Raw genomic sequence first — 27,193 nt, forward strand, 5'->3', positions numbered from 1 at the left:
AAGTTTTGTAAAATTTACGGAGCTGCCATCAGACACGTCCGCTTCTCAGCCACGGGAGTTGCATGATATGAGAATGTTTTAACTACAAATGTACGACGTGTATTCCTGAATATTGTACATATCATGTAACCCAATTAATCATGCAAGTTCAATTCCAAGAGTCACACAGTAAGATGTTTTACTTACTGAAATGAAGGAGATAGTGATTTTCACAATGTTAGTCTGGCGTGTGACAGTATTAATTATGCAAGAATAACATGCCACAGTTCTAGTTCGTCCTCAATGTAACTTCATATAGTGTACGTGTCTTCAATAATGGACTAGGTACGAATCTGAAGCTAGTACATTGGTTAAGTTGTGTATGGTAGTTTTGGATATCCCAGTGTCGGGGATTATAAATTAAGGATTATATCTGTAACAAACCATTTGCCGATTAAATTTGTCTGAACTCATATTTCTGTGGTTATAGTTCAATGGTTATTGTGTGTAAGGTGCTGATACGTCAATGATATATGATTGAAAAATAAATGTATTTTGTTTCGTTTACCCAAAACAAATAAAATCAAACAAGTACACACTTAGCTCAATTATTGATAAAGTTATGCCTCATTTGTGTTTTGGCAGCCATCTTGGATTTCTCAAAACCATCAATGACACCATAGTGGCATCATTGCGATTTTTTTTCTACACGTGCCAAACGTCATGAAAATGCAAATAAATCATGCAGACTATTTCGGGGGGGATGGGGCCTTATTTTGTATTTGATAACCCGCCTGATAACAAATATTGAGTCCAGGCAGTTCAATAATCATATTTTCCATATTTAATGAGTTACCAAATATGTGTTCATATTTGTACACTGTGAACGGAACTATGATTTAAATGTATTAATGACTGGAATCCCCATGGAGTAGGTCTTTTATACGACCTTAAAAAAAGTAATTTGTTCAAATAAAATAGGCCACCAGGCCAAATTTATACATTAATAATATCATATCATACTATACAACCGATACCAAGAACGCAATAATATAAACACAGAAAAGAAGTAATATAAATATACATACACCGGTAAATTACTAGTACACTAGTTTTTTCACATTATATTGTTATATTTAATCACTGGGAACATTTGAAGCGCCTGGAGCCACAATATCAGGAGGTTTTAATGCAAACATATATTAACCTTGATAAGTTGACAATAACTATTTGGTTTTCTGATTGAACTAGGGTGATAAATTTATCTTATTGTCATCCATGAATACTAATATCCAGACATCGTTTTGAACAGTTTCAATAAAATTATATGTGTTGTAATTTAAAGACTGCCAGGCTTTTGTCCAAGGAACTGTTCTGTTGCTCGCGAAATAATACCGAAATCGTGCGTGCCCAAGGTTTTGGTGTTAATAAAACTTGATTGATAAATAAATATAAATTTATTCCCGTTTTAAATTTCTGTAAGTTGATTGCCATCGTCCAAATCGCACGGTTTCGCTAAAGCCGGCCATTCATAAATGGTCCTTGGCTGGTGAAGATGGTTGATTGTCAATCCTCCATTTCTCCTTAATGAAGGCTTTTCCGGTGACGCATTCGAGGTCTGGTGGATTACGTGGATTACGACACTGTCATGAACAGGTAGTTGTAGATACCTGATTCGGACATGGATGCTATTTTCTTTTGATGAGTTATGCTGTGGCTTAGTTGGACGCGTTTACCAGGTAGATGCATACCTCTTTGCAGTAGTATGATTCTATTGACATTGTCATTTAAATATATGCGTCTTAGTTCTTGAATTGGTTGAATTCCAATGAAGCTTCTTATTTCGATATTTCCAATCATACATTTTAGAATATATAGATCTTACAGAAATAGATTAGGTTGCCTTACGAAAAAGAGTTTCACAGATTTGAATGCGCTGTCTAACTCACGTGATGTGATGTTACCTGTTGTTTAAATCTGAAGCAGTTGTTATGTGCATAGACACCGTCGTCATACTACTTAGTTTCATATTTCCTTGCATTTTTTTCTTCACAGATTTCTAGCAACAAGCCCAACGAAAATACAGTGTTTCACCTTTTCAAATGATTAATCACAAAATAGGCGTAAACCCTGTGTGAAATTTAGTCGATTGCTGAACTCTCCTTGAAGTGCATAAATAACACGCATGCGTAAAACATGTAAACATCAGAGAAGTTATACTAGTTTTACCATGAGAAGACCGAACACACACAGTTACGCTCTCATACATGGATAAGAGAACTCGAAATATTGTGATAATAGCAGGCAGGATTCACCTTATCAATTATCTTTAAAAATCAGTTCAAATGGCCACTCAAAGAGAAAGATCAGTTTACAATCATGTGAACAAAAAATACCAAGACTTGAATATTATTTACTAAATCCATTCGATAATACAAGTAATCTGTGATACACAGTAGAACAAACTGGTTATCCTTCTGCGATATTTGATACTTATTTCAGAGGCTTTAATATGTAACGCAATAATTAATTTTGAAACCCACTCACCAGTCAGTCCGAATCGAGAATGCTATCGTGATACAAGTTCAAACTAAGCGTCTTGAACTCCAGGCGATTTACCCCTTTTGAAAAAGGATTACAATCCAAAATAAGGATTTTGTAAACAAATTGTGGAATTGACATCAGACATATCAATATTCTCGTCAATGAGCAATTCTTCAATGTATATATTTAGCAAAAAATAATTTACCTTCTTTCAAGAGTAATCATACCATTCACTAACTTTATTGTTTTGCTTTATATCTTTTCTTGAGTAGAATTATAATATTATTGATTAGTATTGACGTGCAATTTCTCGGTTGATGTAAGGAAATGTACACAGCTAGATTTAGATTCACTCAGTTTTATGGCGGCCAACTTTTACCCCTTTAAGCACGTACGCTATTTCTTCTGGTACTGATTATCATAACTACAATAGATTCACTTATTATAATCAATAAATATCTGCATATCGCTGCTTCGAATTATTATATTAATTATTATATTGCCGGCGCTGTCCTCACAGTAGCCTAAGGAGACTGTCAGACTTCTTAGATTTATTGGCGGCAGTAACTACACTTCTACGTGACTCATGTTTATCACCCACAACATCATAATAACTGAAAATTGTCAACCTTTGTCAAGACGTAATCAATTAAACTATCACCTTGGTATTTAATGCATGTATAATAATCATGATTATAATCATAAATCTACGGTATTTTTACCGTACTAAACAACTTTAGTGTTGTCAACTGGTTTGCCAACTGCATTGGTGGAAAAAATGTCATGTCTTCCCTTTTCAGTACTGTCATGCTGAACTTTATACAGAAATACTTTTCTAAATAGAAACATTTTCTGGAGCAAAGTTTAAAAATGAACAAGACCCCAATTGATTTTCCTCATCTGACCAGCATTGGATTTCAATCTTTCCACTGACAAATCAAAGAAGACTTCTTAAATACCAACAACGGCATCATTGCAAGATGGAGCAGCATATACTCTAACAATTGTTTGCCACCACTATCACCACCACTGAATACGAGTGGGCAAGCCTATCTTTGACTTCTTCATTCAAATTTTTTCAACAAGTCAACAAGGTTAATACCGGAAATAACGTGTTTACAACTACAAGCAGTGTCGATACCCGGAGACGTCCAGTGTTCAAATTCCCTTCCAAGTTTAGTTATTTCAGCATCCATGTACCTTTCTACACCCTAGCTTCTAAACGACGATTTTTATGGTGACACAGGTAGTTCAGTCAACCGGGAACCTGTATTTCTCTTGCTGATTTTACTAAGTTGTGTATTGTACTTGCCAGTTACTTCTTTTGTTCTAGTTGATTGTTTTTTTTATTGTAAGTTGTCAGTTATCTGTTTTGGGCTTGCAACTTTTTCTATCTCTCACGATCTATGGTTGGCTATGTTATTTTCACTTCGCCCACAGAATGTAACTTAGAGTCGGGGATTTTGGCGTTGACCTACCTCATGAAACGAAATATCTAACGACTTATATGAAACAACAAATGACGCGTATGCATGGAAGAAATTTACATAAATAGCAAGCAGGATATATGCACAATGCTCACAGAATTAACGAAAATAATTAACTATATTTAAATGAATACAAAATTTACATAATCAGTTAGCATCGGAATTTGAATTGTCACATCTCATATTTCTACCTAACACAAAAGAATATAATTTTAAGTTTTTTTTTGGAAACTATATTCTGTGGCTATTAAAATAATGACAAGCAGAGAGGAAAAGCATTGGATTCTTATTGATTGTCTACGAAATGTACATTAAATATCCGATGAGATCTGCTTTATTTATGTTTTGTCTACGAAATGTCTAATGAAATCTGCTTTTTATTTGGTAGTCTACGAAATTTACACGGATGTCCGATAGAATTCGATTCTTGTCTGCATATGTTCACATATGTTCAGTGATATCTGCTTTTTATTATCTGGCTACGAAATGTACACATGTGTCCGATGAGATCTGTTTCTTATTGTTAATCTACGAAATGTACATCAGTACCCGATGAGATCTGTTTTTATTGTTAGTCAACGAAATGTGCATAGGTGTCTGTACGAATGTCTAAATTAGACTGTCACATTAGAGTATGTTATCCACTATCCAGTAGATATTCATCATTTCATTTGAACTTGAACCACACCCATAGTCCTACTGGTAGTGCTTAGCGCCAAATATATTGCACGATAATTGAAATATGTTACTTTAATTACATTTAATACAGTTATCATATATGGCTTAAATTGTTATTACATTTACATATCAATAATTACTAGAACGCGTTCATGCTGTTTACAGTGTTTACGTCCTGAGATATGAAAATCTATAAAAAAAAAACTAACAGCAAACGTGTACATGCTTCTTATAGCACTCATAAAAGGTACTGTTTGTTACCATGGCAATGAACACGGCCGTTGCTATGCTACGAAATATTATATTATAATAAAAAAAGTAAAACTCGTGTTTGATATCAGTGTTCGTTTCAGGTACGTGCTTGAATATCGCACACTCCATAGTGTATATTCCAAATATTTCATTTTAGAAGAAGATAAAAACAAGCTAACACGTACGGGTCCAATTCCCGAACATCCAATCAGCGAAGCCGAATATAAAGCAATGTACTACCGAACATGTGACGAAAACACACATCGCGAATTGTTTAACGTACGTTTATAGTGATATTTATCGAATAAATTAGCTTTCATGATAAGTAGTTTCAATAGTAGCCGACGTCTACATTTCTACGCAATACAGCAAAACACTGGTCTGAGATGTGGAGAAAAAATAACGCACCATCATATGCGTCATATGTTCCAACGCGTATCTCGGCCAATAGTTAATCCAGTGTATATATTTAATATGTTGTGCGCCCTCCTGTTCTTCGTATTTACCGAGAGAGGGCGCTATCGACGTGTCACCACGTCAGTGTATATTATTCAGTGTATTAGTACAAAAGCACCGTTATAGATCACGAAGAAGTAGAATGAGTAAATCAGGGTCAAGTACCCATCACGTTGTCTTCCCAATGTGCGAATAACTAGGTAAACAGCGTTCCAGCTACTACATATATTTCCATTTTCTGCCAGCCACAAATGCAGCTCCCGGCGCATTCATAGAATGTTTTCAGCCGACCCTCCATTGGCCGCATCTGTACTAACAAGTAAAGCCATCTTCTGACTCGGAGCGTGGGAGGGCGCACGCTTATCGACGGAATGTACGTCACTGCTCACAGAACACTTGTCCGAGCTGTTTGGAACGGTCAGTGATTGTCTTTTTTCCATTACCGATGTACTTGAAGGGTCGACATATGTAGTCCGAGTTTTGGAGGACCTTTTATTTATACTGTGGTTCGTATTTGTCTTGTTTATTAGAGTCGTGGCTTTGACACCGGTTCCTACTTTCTCTGGCGAATAACCACGTACGATACTTATAATCTAAAGAAAAACAAACACATTTCATAATATATATTGCATAATGATACATCTCCATTTTTTTATTTATCGTTCACAATTGATGTGCAAAATCTTATGCAACATTAGACGCAGCAAAATAAATAAGTTAATTTCTCACTGTTTTCAAATTTCTGCCCACCGATAAATAAAATATGAATAGTAATAATATAGTAAAAATATCTTATTTCCCAAAACATCTCCCTCTAGCGACGCGGGTTTGTGTTACGTTGGGGGTCTAGATAGGTGAAAACAATGCGAAATTCTCGTCCGGCTTTAAATGCATTCGTCATTACGAATACGGCAAAACACAGTCTGGATAGAGGGACTGTGGGCAAAACTTTCTTTTTTATCATACGAATAGATGACAAATCAACAGCGACACGGGGGTCTTACATTCCACCACGTCACTGACAGTTCATAGCTCGTCCCATCACGTCCATAGAGGGCCAGATGTAACATCAACGTGACAATTTAAAAGGCGGTGGTCGTCTCGCCGCGCTGTGTTCGATATCATGGACCACATAGTGACGTATACAACAAGAGTAAGACACGTTGTTCGTTTACACGAAATTCGTACATGCGCTGCGCGACGGCCACCGGCCACCAGCCACAAGAATCAAACAAATGGTTTAGATAACAACCACTGAAGTAAATTTGAATATGGTAGTAAATTGAAATTTGCACAATTCTTACTTTTGGAATGAACAGAAGACAAAGAGTGCCAGTTGTGCAGAACAGAATAAAGCCACCGATGATAGCATATCCCGAGTCTAGATTGTCTGATAATATGAACGATAATGGCACCCCTATCACACTGAATATGAACACGTTGTAGATGCACAGTGCTATATATTTACTATCATTCAGGGCTGGAATGCTTACATTTCTGGAAAAAAAATGAAAACAATAAATACAGGAAATTCTACCAGTACACCCTTTGATCTGACAAGACGCCATCAAAATATTGTGATTACGTTTCTCTGTTTAGATTAGAAACAACATTCTCCCCCTTGTCATTGCTGGCTAGAAAATGTCCGACTTTAGCGAGTAGCGGTTAGATAAACAATTGAATATAATGCTGTAAAGTAACTGAAAAACTTATCGTCATCAGCGACGAGTTAGGGAAATTCATGGACAAAATGGATATTTCAATTTTTAATTGTGGGCGAGTCATAGGATACACCCACTGCAATGTGGAGGATGTTTATGTTTACCCTGTTACTCCCATTGCATTGTGGGTGATATGTCTGATTACCTTGTTTGCCATGTGATGAAGGCACCGAAGATGAGAAGAAGACCTTTAAATACCAATATGGCTGCCGTAAAATAGGCGCTGTACTCAGACAAACAGTGATGGAGCTCGTAGATTATTATAACGTTCTCTTCATATGGACTCTCCTACGGGAAAACAATCAGCTTAATTATTTACGCCTATTTTCCTGCCCACCTGAAGTTATGTAAACGGAGCACTGAGTGTGAACGCAGAGGGCGGAAACATGAAGACGTTTTGAACACTGCAGCTATTTAATTTATTAAACTATTTAATAAGTTATAAAACAAAAAGATGCATTTTTAACTCATCGCCATCCATGGCTTGACTGCTACCTTCAATTCATCGCTATCCATCGTTTGAATGTTTTTTTTATTCCTCCCCATCAATGATGGCTTGAATGGTATTTAAACTTCGACATCAATGGCTTGAATGTTGTTTTAATTAAATTTAATTCATCACCATCGAGAGCTTGAATGAACTCTTTATTTTGAATGTTATTTTAATTTATTTAAATTCATCGCCATCTATGAATGCTTGAATGCTATTTTAAATTGAATGCTTTGTAGATAATATAAACATAACATTTCAATAAAACGAGTTGGGTGACATATTATTGTTTTACTCATTTTCGAATAAGTGCTATTAATGTTAAGAAAAGTCATTTTATGAAATTTATGAAAATGATACTAACAATGACGGTAAGATCACACATATTACGCTATGCAATACATGAACTGGGACAATAGTGGTGGCAATGTCGGTCGCCAAACTTATTTAGCAATACTCGTGGGTCCGCGATGGGAGAATATACAGCTCTAACACTGCTCGCAGAAATTAATCTCATTAATTTTAATGTTTAATGGTACCGTGAAATGAATATTAAGTACCCTCGGTAGATATCATATGCGAGGACATCACATGCATCAGAATTATCAGGCAGGGCGAGTGACAGATAATTAACGGTATAATTCTACTTACGTACGGCCTATCTTTTGTGATCACTAACGTGAGATGGTCGACTGCTTGCCATATCGTTAATATCACTATATCAATACCCACCATTCCAGCCACCATAGCCAATAAGCGATGATCTTTAATTACCTACGTATAACAAAACAAGCGTACATTACGTATCCTCCTATTCGCAATTAATACGAATGAACGTACATGTAATATAACGCTACACTCATTAGGCTCAGAAACCAGACGCCAATTATCCACCCACCCATCCTATCTTCAGTTGTATACACTGTATTCAAGTTGCAAAGATTCGCATGTATTAAAGTACAGTGTGACGTGAAACTGTACTAAACACACAATCGAACTTTTATAACCAACTTAAAAAAAAGTTCCCCAAGTTGTGTTCACGTCAAAATCCCTATATTGACTCAAATTACAATATAATGACATTTGGACAATTCTGGGTGTTCTCATTTATGAGTAGGCTTCCATCCTAATTACAAAATTGTCACGCAAAGCGATGCCTTGGGCAGTTATCACTCGTACACGACGACACCAAATAATTAGATTTATGAAATATGAGTATCTGTAAGTTAGTGGTCCTGACCGGCTAATAGTATTATACCAACCGTGGATGATATTGCTGGTCAGTATATTCAATACACAAATGCAAGAATCAAAACACATTTTCGAGGCTCTTTAGTTGAGAGGTTAATCCAAATAATAACGGACTAGTTATTCTGCGAAGGTTAATACAATGATACCAACATAATAACGTCAACATATTATTACCCTGTCGATTTCCGCTGTAACGGAGAACGGTGTGCTTGAAACATAGCATCCCATCACTTACAACACGATCGATCAGATGAGACTGGAGGAGGCGTGACAACTTGATTGTTAGTACATGTATATACTAATATACTACATTATTGAGCAAATACATCTATTGATATAAATTTGTTGTTTCGGATCCAAACTATGAAAGCAACCTCATCGACAGTCACGAGTTCCTTACTGTGCCACGTTAAGACTTAATGGGGAGGCCAGAGCCGTTCACTGGGTAAGTGTGTCATAGACCCTAAAACCCAGTGCACGTGATACGCCACTGTGTCTGTAACGATTGTGCCGCTGACTCAATGTAGAGGCCGACACCCGCGATATTTCCACAATGCTATTCTGATAAAACGATTGTTACCGTGTCCAGTCATGTGCCCCTGAACATGGAATTCTTACCCTTTTCTGTAGAGTTTTGTTGGTAAATATTGTGTAAACTCTCCAAGTCTTGGAAAACATGGCCCCAAAAGAGAGGGTAAACCCAAAGGCCAATATCCACATGCGTATCTACGGGTAAAACAAATAGTAGAGAAAAAAATAAGTTAAACACTGTATTTAATAATACGGTATGCTCACTGAGATGTAAAAATTGAAAAAAAAAATGCATGTCGACCGTGTCCGGATGAACACTGCGGTGAGTTCACCCACCACGTATACGTGTTTGTTGGTGCATAAATTATTATATGCAATTTGCATGCAGGGAAACAAAAAAAGATGCGCCGGCGGTGGAGCAATCGCATCGCCGTCAAAGGACATGCTCTCCGCGTTGAACAATAACGCACCGTCCACGTAATTCGCACTCCACTATAATAACCCAATATGGCGAAGCAGAAAATTGAATTTCAAATTACGAGACCGACAGACGCCGGCGGAGTTTGCAGCGAAATTGGTTGTAAAAATTGCCGATATACTGAAGAGTCGACATTTGGCTGTACTCAAAACAACATACGCCGTTTACGATAATTCCCCCAATTAATAAAAAATAGCCGACAATTTGTGTAACGAGTGCAAGGCTGTCATTGGACGTGAGTGGCCTAATTACTTTTCACATAGACCATATACAAGCACAGCCCGTGCACCGCTTCCGGGGGCGAATACCATGAAATTAATTCGCAATTCAATGCGGCTTTTAATATATATATATATATATCTCACAAGTATAACACATATTAAGAGCTGCACGTCTCACACGGATGCTTATTGCGATTTTGTGTATTTATTTATTCGTGTTTATTTGCGACACGTTTCCGTGTGAATTGAAGCACAATTTTAAATACTAGAGAGATATATCTACTTAGCAAAATTTCTAAACAACATTTCCGGTGACAGATCGATTGATTGAGTATTGAGACTGTCATGTATCCGCAAAAACGAAATGTCAGTGAGGACAAGGACGCGCGTTTTTATTTCGAGCAATTACGTTGTCTGTGTATAATTAACATGCACGCAATGCATCTTGTGAGATAGTTTATGCCCATATATGGCATTTGTCGAATGTTTTCCTTTGTCAGATGTTGGAACTAAAAATTGGAGCGTTTCACCTAAATGTGAGAAAAGCCAACTTTCGTAGCCATAGCTTAGAATTGTCAGCCCAAGTTTGTAACTGGCGGTTTGTTGCCATGACCTGGACAGTCGAGTCGTGGCTATAGCAAAGATAATCCCTCTGTTTTTGCGTCATTTTTCACGGGTGACCTAACAACTCGTCGAATTCAAAATCGTTAGTCTGTTGCTCCAAGCTTGCAATTTTGCAAACTCTTATATGACAGAAGATCGGGAACACGTATTTAAAGTTACATTCTGAGCTCATTCGTACAGACTACCGGGACTATTTTGTGAAATATGACATGTTTACTATGGCTTCGAGCTGACATTTACGAACAAGGACCCGATGCGCGTAGATTCACAAGGGAAATATATATTGCAGTATGTACAGATAAAAAATTTCAAATATTGAAGAAAAACATCAGCCCAAAAAACATGAACTGTAGATTTCATATACATTATGTACGTTAGACTGACTTTTATTACTCATTACTCATCCACACCTAGCAATAATAACAGTTACGTCATTCGTGTCAAGTACAGTTCTGTTTCTGACGCCCGCCTTTCAAAAAAAAGTTCGAATACGAAACATAAAATAATGCCGTATCCAGCACGTGGCCACGATTTACTTGTATTCACTTGTCACGATAATCATGAAATATAGTGTAAATATATACATTATGACTGAACAGAATGCCTTATATAGCTATCGTAAGGACATCCCACACTGAGATCGGCAGATATATGCTGGTTGTGTGGCAAATGTTTATTCATGTCCCTGTGTAACATACGCTCCATTCGGGAGAGTGCATTGTCACCGTTTGGTTATTTTTTGGGTCAGTGTGCGCATCAACTGTCGACAACTGCGCCTATGAGTAGTCTGGAACGATCTATGAGACGTCCCACTCGCCATGCGCCATTCCACCAACGCATACGTAAGGCGCTACTGAGATTTAATTTATGCGGCCTTCCACTCGCCATGCGCCGCTCCAGCAACGCATTCGCATGGTGCTAATGAAATACAATCTACGCGGCGTTCCATCCGCTATGCGCCTCTCCAACAACGCATTCGTACGGCGCTACACCCATTTAGATTTATGCAAACGACATTTATTAATATGGGGTCTCGAGAAATAAAATTGTTCACTAGCTGTCACGCGATCTGCAGTTTCCATGTTGAGCAACTTGAGCCAATGATAAATACGGTCAATAACCATTAGTGAAATACTTTATTTTAGCTGGAATTAATTTTCGCTGAATAGACTTGAGTACTACTAGGAGCGCAGCTAAGCGTAATACTACAGAGTTTACGTTGGCCTAAAATTTTTGCAGCATTCCACTCGCTTGTAAGCCCTTCACTTACGCTTATATATATTTACAGAATAACAGGTTAGCATGACTTTGATAAATTTCTATCGTATTATTTGCTTACTACTCCCCCGCAGTAGTCAGTTTCGGATATTGAGAAAGAAAATCTAGGAAGTACTTGAGAGATTGGCATATGTAAGAGATGTTATGTTTTAAACCACACACTTCAGGGTGCGAGAGTATTGTGTATGCATATATATTACTTTTCACCGCAGAGAGATGTACTATTACATGAGTCGCGTAATTACCAACTGCAAATCAAGGATTACAAACGCAGTGGTTCGTGAAACGAATGAAATATTGTGTAAGTTCATTCAATCATGAAATAGCGTTACAACATTTGGTTGACGTGAAGTGAATTTGCCATCTTCGGCAGCATGGCACCATGCCAGGCGATGAACATAAAAAATCTGATGTAGTCCCAATTTACAATGTGGGTCAGTCGTTTTGTAAGTGGACGCTAATCCAATTGTAAACTGTACTATACACCGCACTTCAAAATATTTTATTTTCTAAAGTCAACTTTGAGGACATCCATCATTCCTATCATCGCTATTGGCCTGATGGCTCAACTTTTGTCACCTTCAACTCAATCAATCCATGAAATTTATTCTCCTTATTTTATTCAACAAATTTGATCATGGTATGTAGAAAATGATGTTAATTAATAAAAAACGGTATAAAAATGCATAAAATATGCAAAATATTGTACCAGCGATTTGGCGAAGAGAAATGGTGGCAGTAAAAAACTATTGCGTGATTCTCTAGAATCATAACGCATCTCGACTGGGTGTGGTGTACTTGCTTAGATAACCCACTAACGAAATGCCATACATGTTGACATTTTGAGCTTAATGCTATATGACATTTTTATGGAATGCGGACAGACTCTGTCTGGCTAATGCGGTCGATACTTGATCATGTTGCGTATACCACAAGATGAAATCAAGGACATTCGCGATAGTTTTGGAGGCTAGCTTAGGTATACCACAAGGGAATTCGTGAAGTGTTAGAGCTCCCCAGGTCATGCTTATTTACGTCCACCAATAACCAAGCCTGTACTTCACAGCACAGCACAGCACAGCACATCACGCGCAATGTCATGTGACTCGATTTCTAAAGCTGCATGAATAACCGGTGTATGAAAGAACGGTCGCCCGCGGCTCAAATCTCGCTGCTGAGACGAATCTTTTCACGAGTTGACATTTAAGGGTTTTTATTTTCATAGCCACTCTCTGCGATAAGACGGGATTCGACAGAATCGTAGTAGTTCCGCGAATAATAAACGAGCAAGGCCACACCGACAAACAGACTATACGATAATACTACCGTGCAGGGGACAGTGTGTAATATAAGACTGTAAAATGATATCATAAAGTAACCGACATTCTACATTATCAAAGCTACATTTTTTTTTGGCAGATGATATAAATCCGTAAAATAGGATAAAAATGTTTTCGTTTTTGACAATGGGGCAATTTGAGTCATACATATTGCATGGATGGTTGCGTTTATAATAAAACAATCTATTATCATCGTTTCGACATTAATCATTAAGGCAACTGTAATTACTGTCACGTGACGACTGCAATTTGCAATCGATATCCAAATCATACTATCTGGTAAGGCTTCACGAGTCGAGGTGACATTAGATAATTTACAAACTAATGATGTCAGTTTCAATAATTAATTACTTACATTCACTTGAAATATTGAGCATTAGTTATCCGGTGTATGTGTATGCGTGTTCCATTAACGATGTTTTATCAGTGAGGTGTTGAACTGTACGTAACCGAGTTACAAGACCTGTAGGATTAGTTAATACATGTATTGTGCGTGTATCATTAAAGTTGAACGTTGAAACAAGTACTGAAATACTGAAATACTTTACCAAGACGTTGTAAACTATACTCAAGTACTGAAATACTTTACCAAGACGTTGTACACTATACTCAAGTACTGAAATAGTTTACCAAGACGTTGTACACTATACTTATGTACTGAAATACTTTACCAAGACGTTGTACACTAAACTCGAGAACTGAAATACTTTACCAAGACGTTGTACACTATACTCAAGTACTGAAATACATTACCAAGACGTTGTACACTATACTCAAGTACTGAAATACTTTACCAAGACATTGTACACTATACTGAAGTACTGCAATACTTTACCAAGACGTTGTATACTATACTCAAGAACTGAAATACTTTACCAAGATATTGTACACTATACTCAAGTACTGAAATACTTAACCAAGACGTTGTACACTATACTCAAGAACTGAAATACCTCACCAAGACGTTGTATACTATACCCAAGTACTGAAATACTTTACCAAGACGTTGTACACTATACTCAAGAACTGAAATACTTTACCAAGACGTTGTACACTATACCCAAGTAATGAAATACTTAACCAAGAAGTTTTACACTATACTCAAGAACTGAAATACCTCACCAAGACGTTGTATACTATACCCAAGTACTGAAATACTTTACCAAGACGTTGTACACTATACTCAAGTACTGAAATACTTTACCAAGACGTTGTACACTGTACTCAAGTACTGAAATACTTTACCAAGACGTTGTACACTGTACTCAAGTACTGAAATACTTTACCAAGACGTTGTACACCATACTCAAGAACTGAAATACTTTACCAAGACGTTGTACACTATACTCAAGAACTAAAATACTTTACCAAGACATTGTACACTATACTCAAGTACTGAAATACTTTACCAAGACGTTGTACACTATACTCAAGTCCTGAAATACTTTACCAAGACGTTGTACACTATACTCAAGAACTAAATACTTTACCAAGACATTGTACACTATACTCAAGTACTGAAATACTTTACCAAGACGTTGTATACTATACTCAAGAACTGAAATACTTTATCAAGACGCTGTATACTATACTCAAGTACTGAAATACTTTACCAAGACATTGTATACTATACTATACTCAAGTACTGAAATACTTTACCAAGACGTTGTACACTATACTCAAGAACTGAAATACCTCACCAAGACGTTGTATACTATACCCAAGTAATGAAATACTTTACCAAGACATTGTATACTATACTCAAGTACTGAAATACTTTACCAAGACGTTGTACACTATACTCAAGAACTGAAATACTTTACCAATACATTGTACACTATACTCAAGTACTGAAATACTTTACCAAGACGTTGTATACTATACTCAAGAACTGAACTACTTTACCAAGACGTTGTACACTATACTCAAGAACTGAAATACTTTACCAAGACGTTGTACACTATACTCAAGAACTGAAATACTTTACCAAGACATTGTACACTATACTCAAGTCCTGAAATACTTTACCAAGACGTTGTACACTATACTCAAGAACTGAAATACTTTACCAAGACGTTGTATACTATACTCAAGAACTGAAATACTTTACCAAGACGTTGTACACTATACTCAAGTACTGAAATACTTTACCAAGATGTTGTATACTATACTCAAGAACTGAAAAACTTTACCAAGACGCTGTATACTATACTCAAGAACTGAAATACTTTACCAAGACGTTGTACACTATACTCAATAACTGAAATATTTACCGAGACATTGTACACTATACTCAAGTACTGAAATACTTTACCAAGACGTTGTATACTATACTCAAGAACTGAAATATTTACCGAGACATTGTACACTATACTCAAGTACTGAAATACTTTACCAAGACGTTGTATACTATACTTAAGAACTGAAATATTTTACCAAGACGTTGTACACTATACTCAAGAACTGAAATATTTACCGAGACATTGTACACTATACTCAAGAACTGAAATATTTACCGAGACATTGTACACTATACTCAAGTACTGAAATACTTTACCAAGACGTTGTACACTATACTCAAGAACTGAAATATTTACCGAGACATTGTACACCATACTCAAGTACTGAAATACTTTACCAAGACGTTGTACACTATACTCAAGAACTGAAATATTTACCGAGACATTGTACACCATACTCAAGAACTGAAATACTTTACCAAGACGTTGTATACTATACTCAAGTACTGAAATACTTTACCAAGACGTTGTACACTATACTCAAGAACTGAAATATTTACCGAGACATTGTACACCATACTCAAGAACTGAAATACTTTACCAAGACGTTGTATACTATACTCAAGAACTGAAATACTTTACCAAGACGTTGTACAGTTTACTCAAATACTAAAATAATTTAAAAGTGTAAGCGTTATTAAATGTTAACAATTATCAAAATTACGTAGAAAGTAATTCAAGCATTCACGCAGAAGAAAAAATCATTTGCTCCAGAGAGCCCTTTGAATAAGTACTGGAGAATACAATTAGAACAGCTTGGCACTACACGTGTCCGGAAGCACGACTATATTGCCGTTGATGAGTTATTGGATGCGTGATTAATTTCTTTTAAGCAAATGTGCCTGGAAGCAAAACTATTGAAAAATTACACCGGTCATTAGAGTACACACACACCAACAAACATTTTGCCGACCCTGGTTCTGGAGATGAATTACAGCCCTACATTATGCAGAATACTATGGGGCGTGTCGTAACGTCACAGTGAACGTACTAAAACACATAATGGCGTGCCGTGACGTCGCAGTGCATCCACGGAAACTCTACTTGGCGTGCTGTGACGACACAGAGAATTTACGGGCACGTTCATTATTGAGTTTCCTTTCGCAGTGTACTCCAATAGCAGCAATACAATGCACTTCATGAAAATGGACTTCGCAATGGGTTGAATAAAGGACTTAAATAAAAGCCGAACAAAAACCATCACCTATCTCAAATAGTAACACAATCAAAGAAGAACGTACCTGACAAAGGACTTCCAGCTGACTGTCATAATGTAATATATTTCTATCAATTCCAAGTAGCGACACCATGACATAGATGAGGACACAACCAATGATAATGACGTTGTTTAGGTTAGGACTTGACATTTTGATCAGCCTGAGGAAATAAATCATAATATGAGGTTATTACGAGGATACCTCACAGTATACACGAAAACAGTACAGCGCAGCAGAGGTCGATGCGACGGCGTACTGTTTGAGTTTGTTTTTATTATTAGAGATCGCTTATGCGCGTAATCATTCCATATTTGGAATTCGCATTTCCTTATATGGTAAGATGAAAATTACGGCACGCTGTAACTTATGGCGTTATGATGACAGATGTATAATAATAACTACCATGCTTGGCACGGAATCTCGTGTTGAAATTGATAACTATACTGCTATAAATTAGCCTGATTACCCTGGCCTAACTAAAAGAAGTATGAGAGTCTGCTAAGCGCCTTCAGCTCAATTACAATGCAACAATGTATTCTACACGCACAGTGTACGTATTTTTTGTTATTGTTTGTTGTTATATAAACCAATTCAGACAATGATTTGCAGCTATAGTATGTCATCTTCCAATCCGCTAATAGTGGCGTGTACCCGTTGCATCTTTATTTGTCACAGTGATATAGCATTTAAGTGGCCTATATTATCGATGGATTTACCTCTCGTTTCTGTAGTATATGTTGAAAGCCAGTAACCCGACGGACATGGCGATGCCCAGTGTCGCCAATGCCGTCATAACAACAAACATGACGAACGAAATGACTCGAATTTCGTGACGTTCTTCTGTGATATCTTTATCTGAAGGTGGTTTTCCCCCTGATGAAGATAATAATAGTAATAATAAATACGCGGCATCATTTCATGAACAATTCATTTGCTTCTGCGATTAGAATAAAACTCTTTTAGCACTGTTTAGACAAAGTTTTCATTAAATCGATAACATCAGAAAACGCAACTGCTAAATGTCAACGACGCATTTAATGCCGCCATTACCGCTTCGATACCATATGTCTTCTATTGACATCTGCCATTCCATGAGGTCGGACTGGGCCACGTATCTTCCAATCAGCACTTCTGTTCCATCTGTGACGTAAACGAAATTAAGGAGAAGGAACTATTAATGACTGGTGGGTAATTTTCTCTGTCTTGCCAAAGTGTTGGATTCAATTTAAATCGATGTAATATTGAGCGACAATAACATGGTGTATATTTTGATAATTATATGCGAATAGCTGAAAAATGTTTTATTTTTATTTAAAAAAAAGTAATTTTTCAGCTGTTTAGGTGATGTTAACATTTTCATGGAATACACATACTAACATTTAAACCAATGCAAATATTTTTTTTCCACATATATGTTTATTTGTTATCACTTATATGTTTTAAACATATATGTTTATTTGGTATCACTTATATGTTTTTTTAACATATATGTTTATTTGTTATCACTTATATGTTTTTTAACATATGTGTTTACTTGGTATCACTATGTGTTTTTTAACATATTCGTTTATTTGGTATCACATATGTTTTTTTCACATGTTTTATTTGGTATCACATATGTGTTTTTTAACATATGTGTTTATTTGGTATCACATATGTGTTTTTCAACATATATGTTTATTTGGTATCACATATGTGTTTCTTAACATATGTGTTATTCGGTATCACATATGTGTTTCTTAATATATGTGTTTATTTGGTATCACATATCTGTTTTTTAACATATATGTTTATTTGGTATCACATATGTTTTTTTACATATGTATTTATTTGGTATTCCATATGTATTTTTTCATATGTGTTTCTTAACATATGTGTTTATTTGGTATCACATATGTGTTTTTTAACATATATGTTTATTTGGTATCACATATGTTTTTTTACATATGTATTTATTTGGTATTCCATATGTATTTTTTCATATGTGTTTCTTAACATATGTGTTTATTTGGTATCACTTATGTGTTTTTTAACATATATGTTTATTTGGTATCACATATGTTTTTTTACATATGTATTTATTTGGTATTCCATATGTATTTTTTCATATGTGTTTATTTGTTATCACATATGTGTTTTTTCAAATATGTGTTTATTTGGTATCACATATGTGTTTTTTTAACATATGTGTTTATTTGGTATCACATATGTGGTTTTTAACATATGTGCTTATTTGGTATCACATATGTTTTTTTTCACATATGTGTTTATTCGTTATCACACATATGTTTTTTCACATATGTGTTTATTTGGTGTCACATATGTGTTTTTTAACATATGTGTTTATTTGTTATCACATATATGTGTTTTTTTAACATATGTGTTTATTTGGTATCACATATGTTTTTTTTTCATATATGTATTTATTTGGTATCACATATGTGTTTATTTGTTATCACATATGTTTTTTTCACATGTTTTTATTTTGTGTTACATTTGGCATAACATATATCCGTATGTTCATTTGGTTCCACATATGTGTTCGACAGTTAAACATGAACAGCATGAATTTTTGTGTTTTGTTTAGCAATTTACATATTGATTTGGAAGCTTATCAAACGCACAGCTGGTGAAATTATGTCATTGAAAATCGGTCGTCAACTTGAATCAGGTACGCCTGTTTATCAACATATGGCGGTGACTAATGTCAGTGACGTAACTTATAATTAACGACTAGACTTGCCTATTTTGATTCACTTAATCAAAAATACAAATTATTCCACTATCGAATTGTCGAACTAATATTCGAATATCTTGACCGTACTAATTGCCAAAATAGCGAAATTTAGTTTGCATGATGCCAATCGTTTTACTTACTTCTCAATTGCTGAATTCTTAGCACCCCCTTTCTATCACCGTCAGTATCAAATGTAACAGGACCCTGGCACAGAAAAGAAAATGATTATAACTAGTCAATAGTGATGAACTTATGTTCGTTGACATGGAAACGTGAATCTCGAGTTCGCTGCATATAGTCTTGGAACTAACCACCTTTACAAGTGGTGTTCTTCATTCATCGAATAGTTAATTTATACATAAATAATAACAACAGCAAGAAACTCATATCCCCCTTTCTGTTTTAAATCCCAATCATTAATTACTAACCGAAACGCCGAAGAAGTTTGTCTTTTCCATGTTACCCTTGATGATTTCAGCCATCTCACTACTATCGTAAGTGAAGTTCTCAAGTCTCTGCGGTAGGATGTCCTCAATAGATGCATTCAGTGCTAAGGCCATTGCCCAGATGGCGTCGTATGCAAATGGTCCAGGTGTTGCTAAATCACTTGCGGCCAGTGATCGAAAGTTTCCGTATTCTTCTGGGGTCTAGCAATGTAGAAAATAATACATGTTTTAAAAAAGAAATCTTTTAATAGATTGCATTGTTCTATCCATCGTAGGTCTAAATTTACTGTTTTCGATACATTTAGTGCGTAATTTCAGTTTATTTTCAAAATCCCAGTTGTGGGTATGCATGTCACCGTATATACTCATTGTTATTTTACAACAAATTGTCTTGAATAAATATTAGCAGCGATGCACCATCTTGTACAAGTTGCCACCAAAAGTAAAAGGAACATACAAATACGAAGACCCGATCTGAAAAGATTGACTATTGATTAAAAACTATTTATCAAGTTTCACAGTGCCTTCCACATTTTAATAATTTAAAAAAATATTAGCACAAGCAATGTACGACACAATTTTGCTAAATCCCAGATTTACGAAAATACACACACCCCTTGTCGCTGCTCAAGAAATTTACAAGGACACAAACAAACGAAAAACAACGGGCAAGTACAATTCTTTTAGACGAACATCACAGTACAAATTACAGAGAATGATATTTGGACCTGATGGTTTAAATGAAGTGATGTACTGTACTAGCGATGTCACATACAACATAGCTTGTATGTATGATTCATATCAGGCATCCATGGCGGGACGATGAGCGTACGGCATCGACATGCTTGAAAGATAGCGAGCGTTTACGTATTTGAAGGGCGTTGGTCGTCGCGCCGCGTCCTGTTCGATATAGAACGCACACAACGCGTGCACTGTTTGTTTACATGAAATTCGACCACGCGCTACGCGACGATCACCGCCCTTTAATGATAGAACGTTGGCATTCTTAGCTGATATGTATAGCGCGACACTAATTGCTTCCAAGTTAGCACAAAACACATATGTATTCGGAAGAAAACATACAATTCCACCAACTGTTTTCTTGTTTTCAATGCTCATCGTCTCCCAGGCGACAAACCAAGCTCCCTCAGCTGCCTCCATAATCTGTTCCTTTGTGCAACCAATCTCAGGCTCGATCTCTGCTGTGATTTCATCAAAATTTAACGGGTCATGGCCATACAGCATCCACACATAGTCTTTACCGTACATGCCTATGTGGTATGCCTACATAACAGAAACAACTTGCAATGAAACAGGTACTGTAGTGCGCGTGTCGTGGCATGTACACAGTCCACTCTTTAATTGGTATAAAAGTATAAATATTGAAAGTGATACAGCGTTCCAACTTTAGATCTCCGTCTATATTTTAGCACGACGTGCTTTATTCTACCGTCCCTACAACCTTCTCTCACAAAATGGGAGTAAGCACCTAATCATGACGAGGAAGAGAAGGAATATTTCGATGGTTCACGTGTTGCAACCGTCTTAGTAGGATGGATATTGGGCTGTAGTAGTTAACGCTGTATACAGAAAGTTTCAGCTCGAAGTTCAGGATGGGAACGATGCTAACATATTGTCACAATAGACCAGTATAATTATGAAGCATTAGTTTTAATTGTACTATTATTAAGTAACACTGTATATGTAACAGTGTAAGAGTAACGATAATATATATATTATGGTATAGTTCAATAATTCCACATGATAATACACTAACTTATAATAACTGGATATAAATATGTTGAAGTCACGTAGTTGACCCGTTTCAGTTGCGTTGCATATTGACCCTAAATACACTAGAACAAGAAGACCAACTAGGCGAGTTGTTGTTCCTAACTCTCAGCATGGAACGAGCCCGTGTATTATGCATCCCGGCATTGGAGTCGTGTACAACCTCGTAGTTAGCCCTATTAATACCTGAACACATTCATCTCGGTTGGAAATAAAATAGGCAGCGTATTCTCAATAATTCAAATATCTACCTGTTTTTCCCAAAGGGGGTAGCTAATCCACAAAATACTCAGCGAGAATTGAACATGTATAATAGAAAGTAGTTAGAATTTCATCAACAAGCTTAACAAGATACCCAAAGGTGAAGACAGTCACAAATGAAAAAGGAAACACAATTTGGAAAACTCTTTGTTCGCGTTATTTCTAATATTATATATTTGAGACAAAAGGATGACTCAGTATTACTGCCCAAATTGAGGTCATTTACTATTTAAAACCTGACAGCTAACATTTTTTTTCTTGAATATTGCAGTATAAAGCAGACGGAATCGTATGATATATAGAGCTTCCCAGATAGTGTTGACGTAGAAAAAGAGACTCACCTCGCAGAATACGAGATACGATTGAGGACGGTAAAAGTTTCCAATAATGATTCTTGCATCTTTATCCTGAAATGAAGAAAATCAGCGTACACGTGTAAATATATATATTTACGTATTTGAAATAAATACATTTTAAGGTATACTTTACTAACAACTTCCGGATGGAAGATCATACCTTACTAAGCATTGACCACTATTGTTTATGACAGATGGAAGGCTATACCTTACTAAGCATTGCCAACTATTGTTATGACAGATGCAAGACCATACCTTACTAAGCACTTCCCACTATTGTTATGACAGATGGAAGGCTATGCCTTACTAAACATTCCCCACTATTGTTATGACAGATGGAAGGCTATACCTTACAAGGCATTTCCCACTATTGTTATGACAGATGGAACGCTGTACCTTACTAAGCATTTCCCACTATTGTTATGACAGATGGAAGGCTATACCTTACTAAGCATTTCCCACTATTGTTATGACAGATGGAAGGCTATACCTTACTAAGCATTTCCCACTATTGTTATGACAGACGGAAGGCCATACCTTACTAAGCATTTCCCACTATTGTTATGACAGATGGAAGGCTATACCTTACTAAGCATTTCCCACTATTGTTATGACAGATGGAAGGCTATGCCTTACTAAGCATTGCCCACTATTGTTATGACAGATGGAAGGCTATGCCTTACTAAGCATTGCCCACTATTGTTATGACAGATGGAAGGATATCCCTTACTAAGCATTGCCCACTATTGTTATGACAGATGGAAGGATATCCCTTACTAAGCATTTCCCACTATTGTTATGACAGATTGAAGGCTATACCTTACTAAGCATTTCCAAATATTGTTATGATAGATGTAAGGTCATACCTTACTAAACACTTTCCTCTATTGTTATGATAGATGGAAGGCCATATCTACCTTACTAAGAATTTCCCACTATTGTTATGACAGATGGAAGGCCATACCTTACTAAGCATTTCCCAATATTGTTATGACAGATGGAAGACCATACCTTACTAAGCATTTCCCACTATTGTTATGACAGATGAAAGGCTATGCATTACTAAGCATTGCCCACTATTGTTATGACAGATGGGAGGCCACACCTTAGTAAGCACTTCCCACTATTGTTATGACAGATGCAAGGCCATACCTTACTAAGCACTTCCCACTATTGTTATGACAGATGGAAGGTTATACCTTACTAAGCATTTCCCAATATTGTTATGACAGATGGAAGACCATACCTTACTAAGCACTTCCCACTATTGTTATTACAGATGGAAAGATATAACTTACTAAGCATTGCCCACTATTGTTATGACAGATGGAAGGCCATACCTTACTAAGCAGTTCCCACTATTGTTATGAGAGATGGAAGGCCATACCTAACTAAGTACTTCCCACTATTGTTATGACAGATGTAAGGCCATACCTAACTAAGCACTTCCCACTATTGTTATGACAGATGGAAAGATATAACTTACTAAGCATTGCCCACTATTGTTATGACAGATGGAAGGCCATACCTTACTAAGCAGTTCCCACTATTGTTATGAGAGATGGAAAGCTATACCTCATTAAGCATTGCCCACTATTGTTGTGACAGACGAAAGGCCACACCTTACTAAACACTTCCCACTATTGTTATAACAGATGAAAGGCTATGCCTTACTATGCATTTCCCAATATTGTTATGACAGATGGAAGGCCATACCTTACTAAGCATTTCCCACTATTGTTATGACAGATGGAAGGCCATACCTTACTAAGCATTTCCCACTATTGTTATGACAGATGGAAGGCCATACCTTACTAAGCATTTCCCACTATTGTTATGACAGATGAAAGGCCATACCTTACTAAGCATTTCCCACTATTGTTATGACAGATGGAAGGCCATACCTTACTAAGAACTTCCAACTATTGTTATGACATATGGAAGGCCATACCTAACTAAGCACTTCCCACTATTGTTATGACAGATGGAAGGCTATCCCTTACTAAGCACTTCCCACTATTGTTATGACAGAAGGAAGGTTATACCTTACTAAGCATTGCCCACTATTATTATGACAGATGGAAGGCTATGCCTTACTAAGCATTTCCCACTATTGTTATGACAGATGGAAGGCTATGCCTTACTAAGCATTTCCCACTATTGTTATGACAGATGAAAGGCCATACCTTACTAAGCACTTCCCACTATTGTTATGACAGATGAAAGGCCATACCTTACTAAGCACTTCCCACTATTGTTATAACAGATGAAAGGACATATCTTACTAAGCACTTCCCACTATTGTTATGGCAGATGGAAGGTCATACCTTAGTAAGCACTTCCCACTATTGTTATGGCAGATGGAAGGCTATGCCTTACTAAGCATTTCCCACTATTGTTATGACAAATAGAAGGCTATACCTTATTAAGTATTTCCCACTATTGTTATGACAGATGGAAGGCCATACCTAACTAAGTACTTCCCACTATTGTTATGACAGATGTAAGGCCATACCTAACTAAGCACTTCCCACTATTGTTATGACAGATGGAAGCCATACCTTACTAAGCATTTCCCACTATTGTTATGACAGATGGAAGGCTATGCCTTACTAAGCATTGCCCACTATTGTTATGACAGATGGAAGGCTATGCCTTACTAAACATTTCCCACTATTGTTATGACAGATGGAAGGCTATACCTTACTAAGCATTTCCCACTATTGTTATGACAGATGGAAGGCTATGCCTTACTAAGCATTTCCCACTATTGTTATGACAGATTGAAGGCTATACCTTACTAAGCATTTCCAAATATTGTTATGATAGATGTAAGGTCATACCTTACTAAACACTTTCCTCTATTGTTATGATAGATGGAAGGCCATATCTACCTTACTAAGAATTTCCCACTATTGTTATGACAGATGGAAGGCCATACCTTAGTAAGCACTTCCCACTATTGTTATGACGGATGGAAGGCCATTCCTAACTAAGTACTTCCCACTATTGTTATGACAGATGGAAGGCCATACCTTACTAAGCATTTCCCACTATTGTTATGACAGATGGAAGGCCATACCTTATTAAACACTTCCCACTATTGTTATGACTGATGGAAGGCCATACCTTACTGAGCACTTTCCGCTATTGTTATGCCAGATGTAAAGCTATACCTTACTAAGCATTTCCCACTATAGTTATGACAGATGCAAGGCTATACCTCACTAAGCATTGCCCACTATTGTTGTGACAGACGGAAGGCCACACATTATTAAACACTTCTCACTATTGTTATGACAGACGGAAGGCCACACCCTACTAAGCACTTCCCATTATTGTTATGACAGATGGAAAGCAATACCTTACTAAGCATTTCCCAATATTGTTATGATAGATGTAAGGTTATACCTTACTAAACACTTCCCTCTATTGTTATGATAGATGGAAGGCTATATCTACCTTACTAAGCATTTCCTACTATTGTTATGACAGATGGAAGGCGATTCTTCACTAAGCATTGCCCACTATTGTTATGACAGATGGAAGGCTATGCCTTACTAAGCTTTTCCCACTATTGTTATGACAGATGGAAGGCTATACTTTGCTATGCATTTCCCTCTATTGTTATGACAGATGGAGGGCCACACCTTACTAAACACTTCCCACTATTGTTATGATAGATGTAAGGTCATACCTTACTAAACACTTCCCTCTATTGTTATGATAGATGGAAGGCCATATCTACCTTACTAAGCATTTCCCACTATTGTTATGACAGATGGAAGGCCATACCTTACTAAGAACTTCCAACTATTTTTATGACAGATGGAAGGATATCCCTTACTAAGCATTTCCCACTATTGTTATGATTGACGGAAGGTTATACCTTACTAAGCATTTCCCAATATTGTTAAGACAGATGAAAGGCTATGCATTACTAAGCATTGCCCACTATTGTTATGACTGACGGGAGGCCACACCTTAGTAAGCACTTCCCACTATTGTTATGACAGATGTGAGGCCATACCTTACTAAGCACTTCCCACTATTGTTATGACAGATGTAAGGCCATACCTTACTAAACACTTCTCACTATTGTTATGGCAGACGGAAGGCCATACCTTACTAAGAACTTCTCACTATTCTCGTGACAGATGGAAGGCCATACCTAACTAAGCACTTCCCACTATTGTTATGACAGATGGAACGATATAACTTACTAAGCATTGCCCACTATTGTTATGACAGATGGAAGGCCATACCTTACTAAGCAGTTCCCACTATTGTTATGACAGATGAAAGGCCATACCTTATTAAACACTTCCCACTATTGTTATGACAGATGAAATGCAATGCCTTACTAAGCATTTCCCAATATTGTTATGACAGATGGAAGGCCATACCTTACTAAACACTTCCGACTATTGTTATGGCAGATGGAAGGCTATACCTTACTAAGCACTTTGCACTATTGTTATGACAGATGGAAGGCCATAACTTACTAAACATTTCCCACTATTGTTATGACAGATGGAAGGCCATACCTTACTAAACATTTCCCACTATTGTTATGACAGATGGAAGGCTTTACCTTACTAAGCATTTCCCAATATTGTTATGATAGATGTAAGGTCATACCTTACTAAACACTTCCTTCTATTGTTATGATAGATGGAAGGCCATATCTACCTTACTAAGTATTTCCCACTATTGTTATGACAGATGGAAAACTGTACTTCACTAAGCATTGCC

The 27,193-nt window shown here is 36.6% G+C and overlaps 1 protein-coding gene across 2 annotated transcripts in view; it reads right to left on the reverse strand.

Annotated features, from left to right (window-relative positions):
- Window positions 1-4,745: 4,745 nt before the first annotated feature.
- LOC102809900 (gamma-aminobutyric acid type B receptor subunit 2-like) overlaps window positions 4,746-27,193 on the reverse strand; it is a 96,499-nt gene continuing 74,051 nt past the window's right edge. For both annotated transcript variants that reach the window (XM_085497687.1, XM_085497686.1), the window contains 12 exons: window positions 22,424-22,489; window positions 21,114-21,314; window positions 20,013-20,231; window positions 19,725-19,788; window positions 17,898-17,987; window positions 17,564-17,720; window positions 16,872-17,007; window positions 9,477-9,584; window positions 8,259-8,381; window positions 7,263-7,405; window positions 6,701-6,893; window positions 4,746-5,989 (listed from right to left, as the gene is read on the reverse strand). In XM_085497687.1, the coding sequence (XP_085353813.1) occupies window positions 5,666-5,989; window positions 6,701-6,893; window positions 7,263-7,405; window positions 8,259-8,381; window positions 9,477-9,584; window positions 16,872-17,007; window positions 17,564-17,720; window positions 17,898-17,987; window positions 19,725-19,788; window positions 20,013-20,231; window positions 21,114-21,314; window positions 22,424-22,489 (1,824 nt within the window). In that variant the 3' untranslated portion in view covers window positions 4,746-5,665. The remainder of the gene's footprint in view (window positions 5,990-6,700; window positions 6,894-7,262; window positions 7,406-8,258; window positions 8,382-9,476; window positions 9,585-16,871; window positions 17,008-17,563; window positions 17,721-17,897; window positions 17,988-19,724; window positions 19,789-20,012; window positions 20,232-21,113; window positions 21,315-22,423; window positions 22,490-27,193) is intronic.

The sequence above is a fragment of the Saccoglossus kowalevskii genome, chromosome 4 (genome assembly GCF_978046115.1).
Source record: "Saccoglossus kowalevskii chromosome 4, keSacKowa6.1, whole genome shotgun sequence".
NCBI classification, from domain to species: Eukaryota; Metazoa; Hemichordata; class Enteropneusta; family Harrimaniidae; genus Saccoglossus; species Saccoglossus kowalevskii.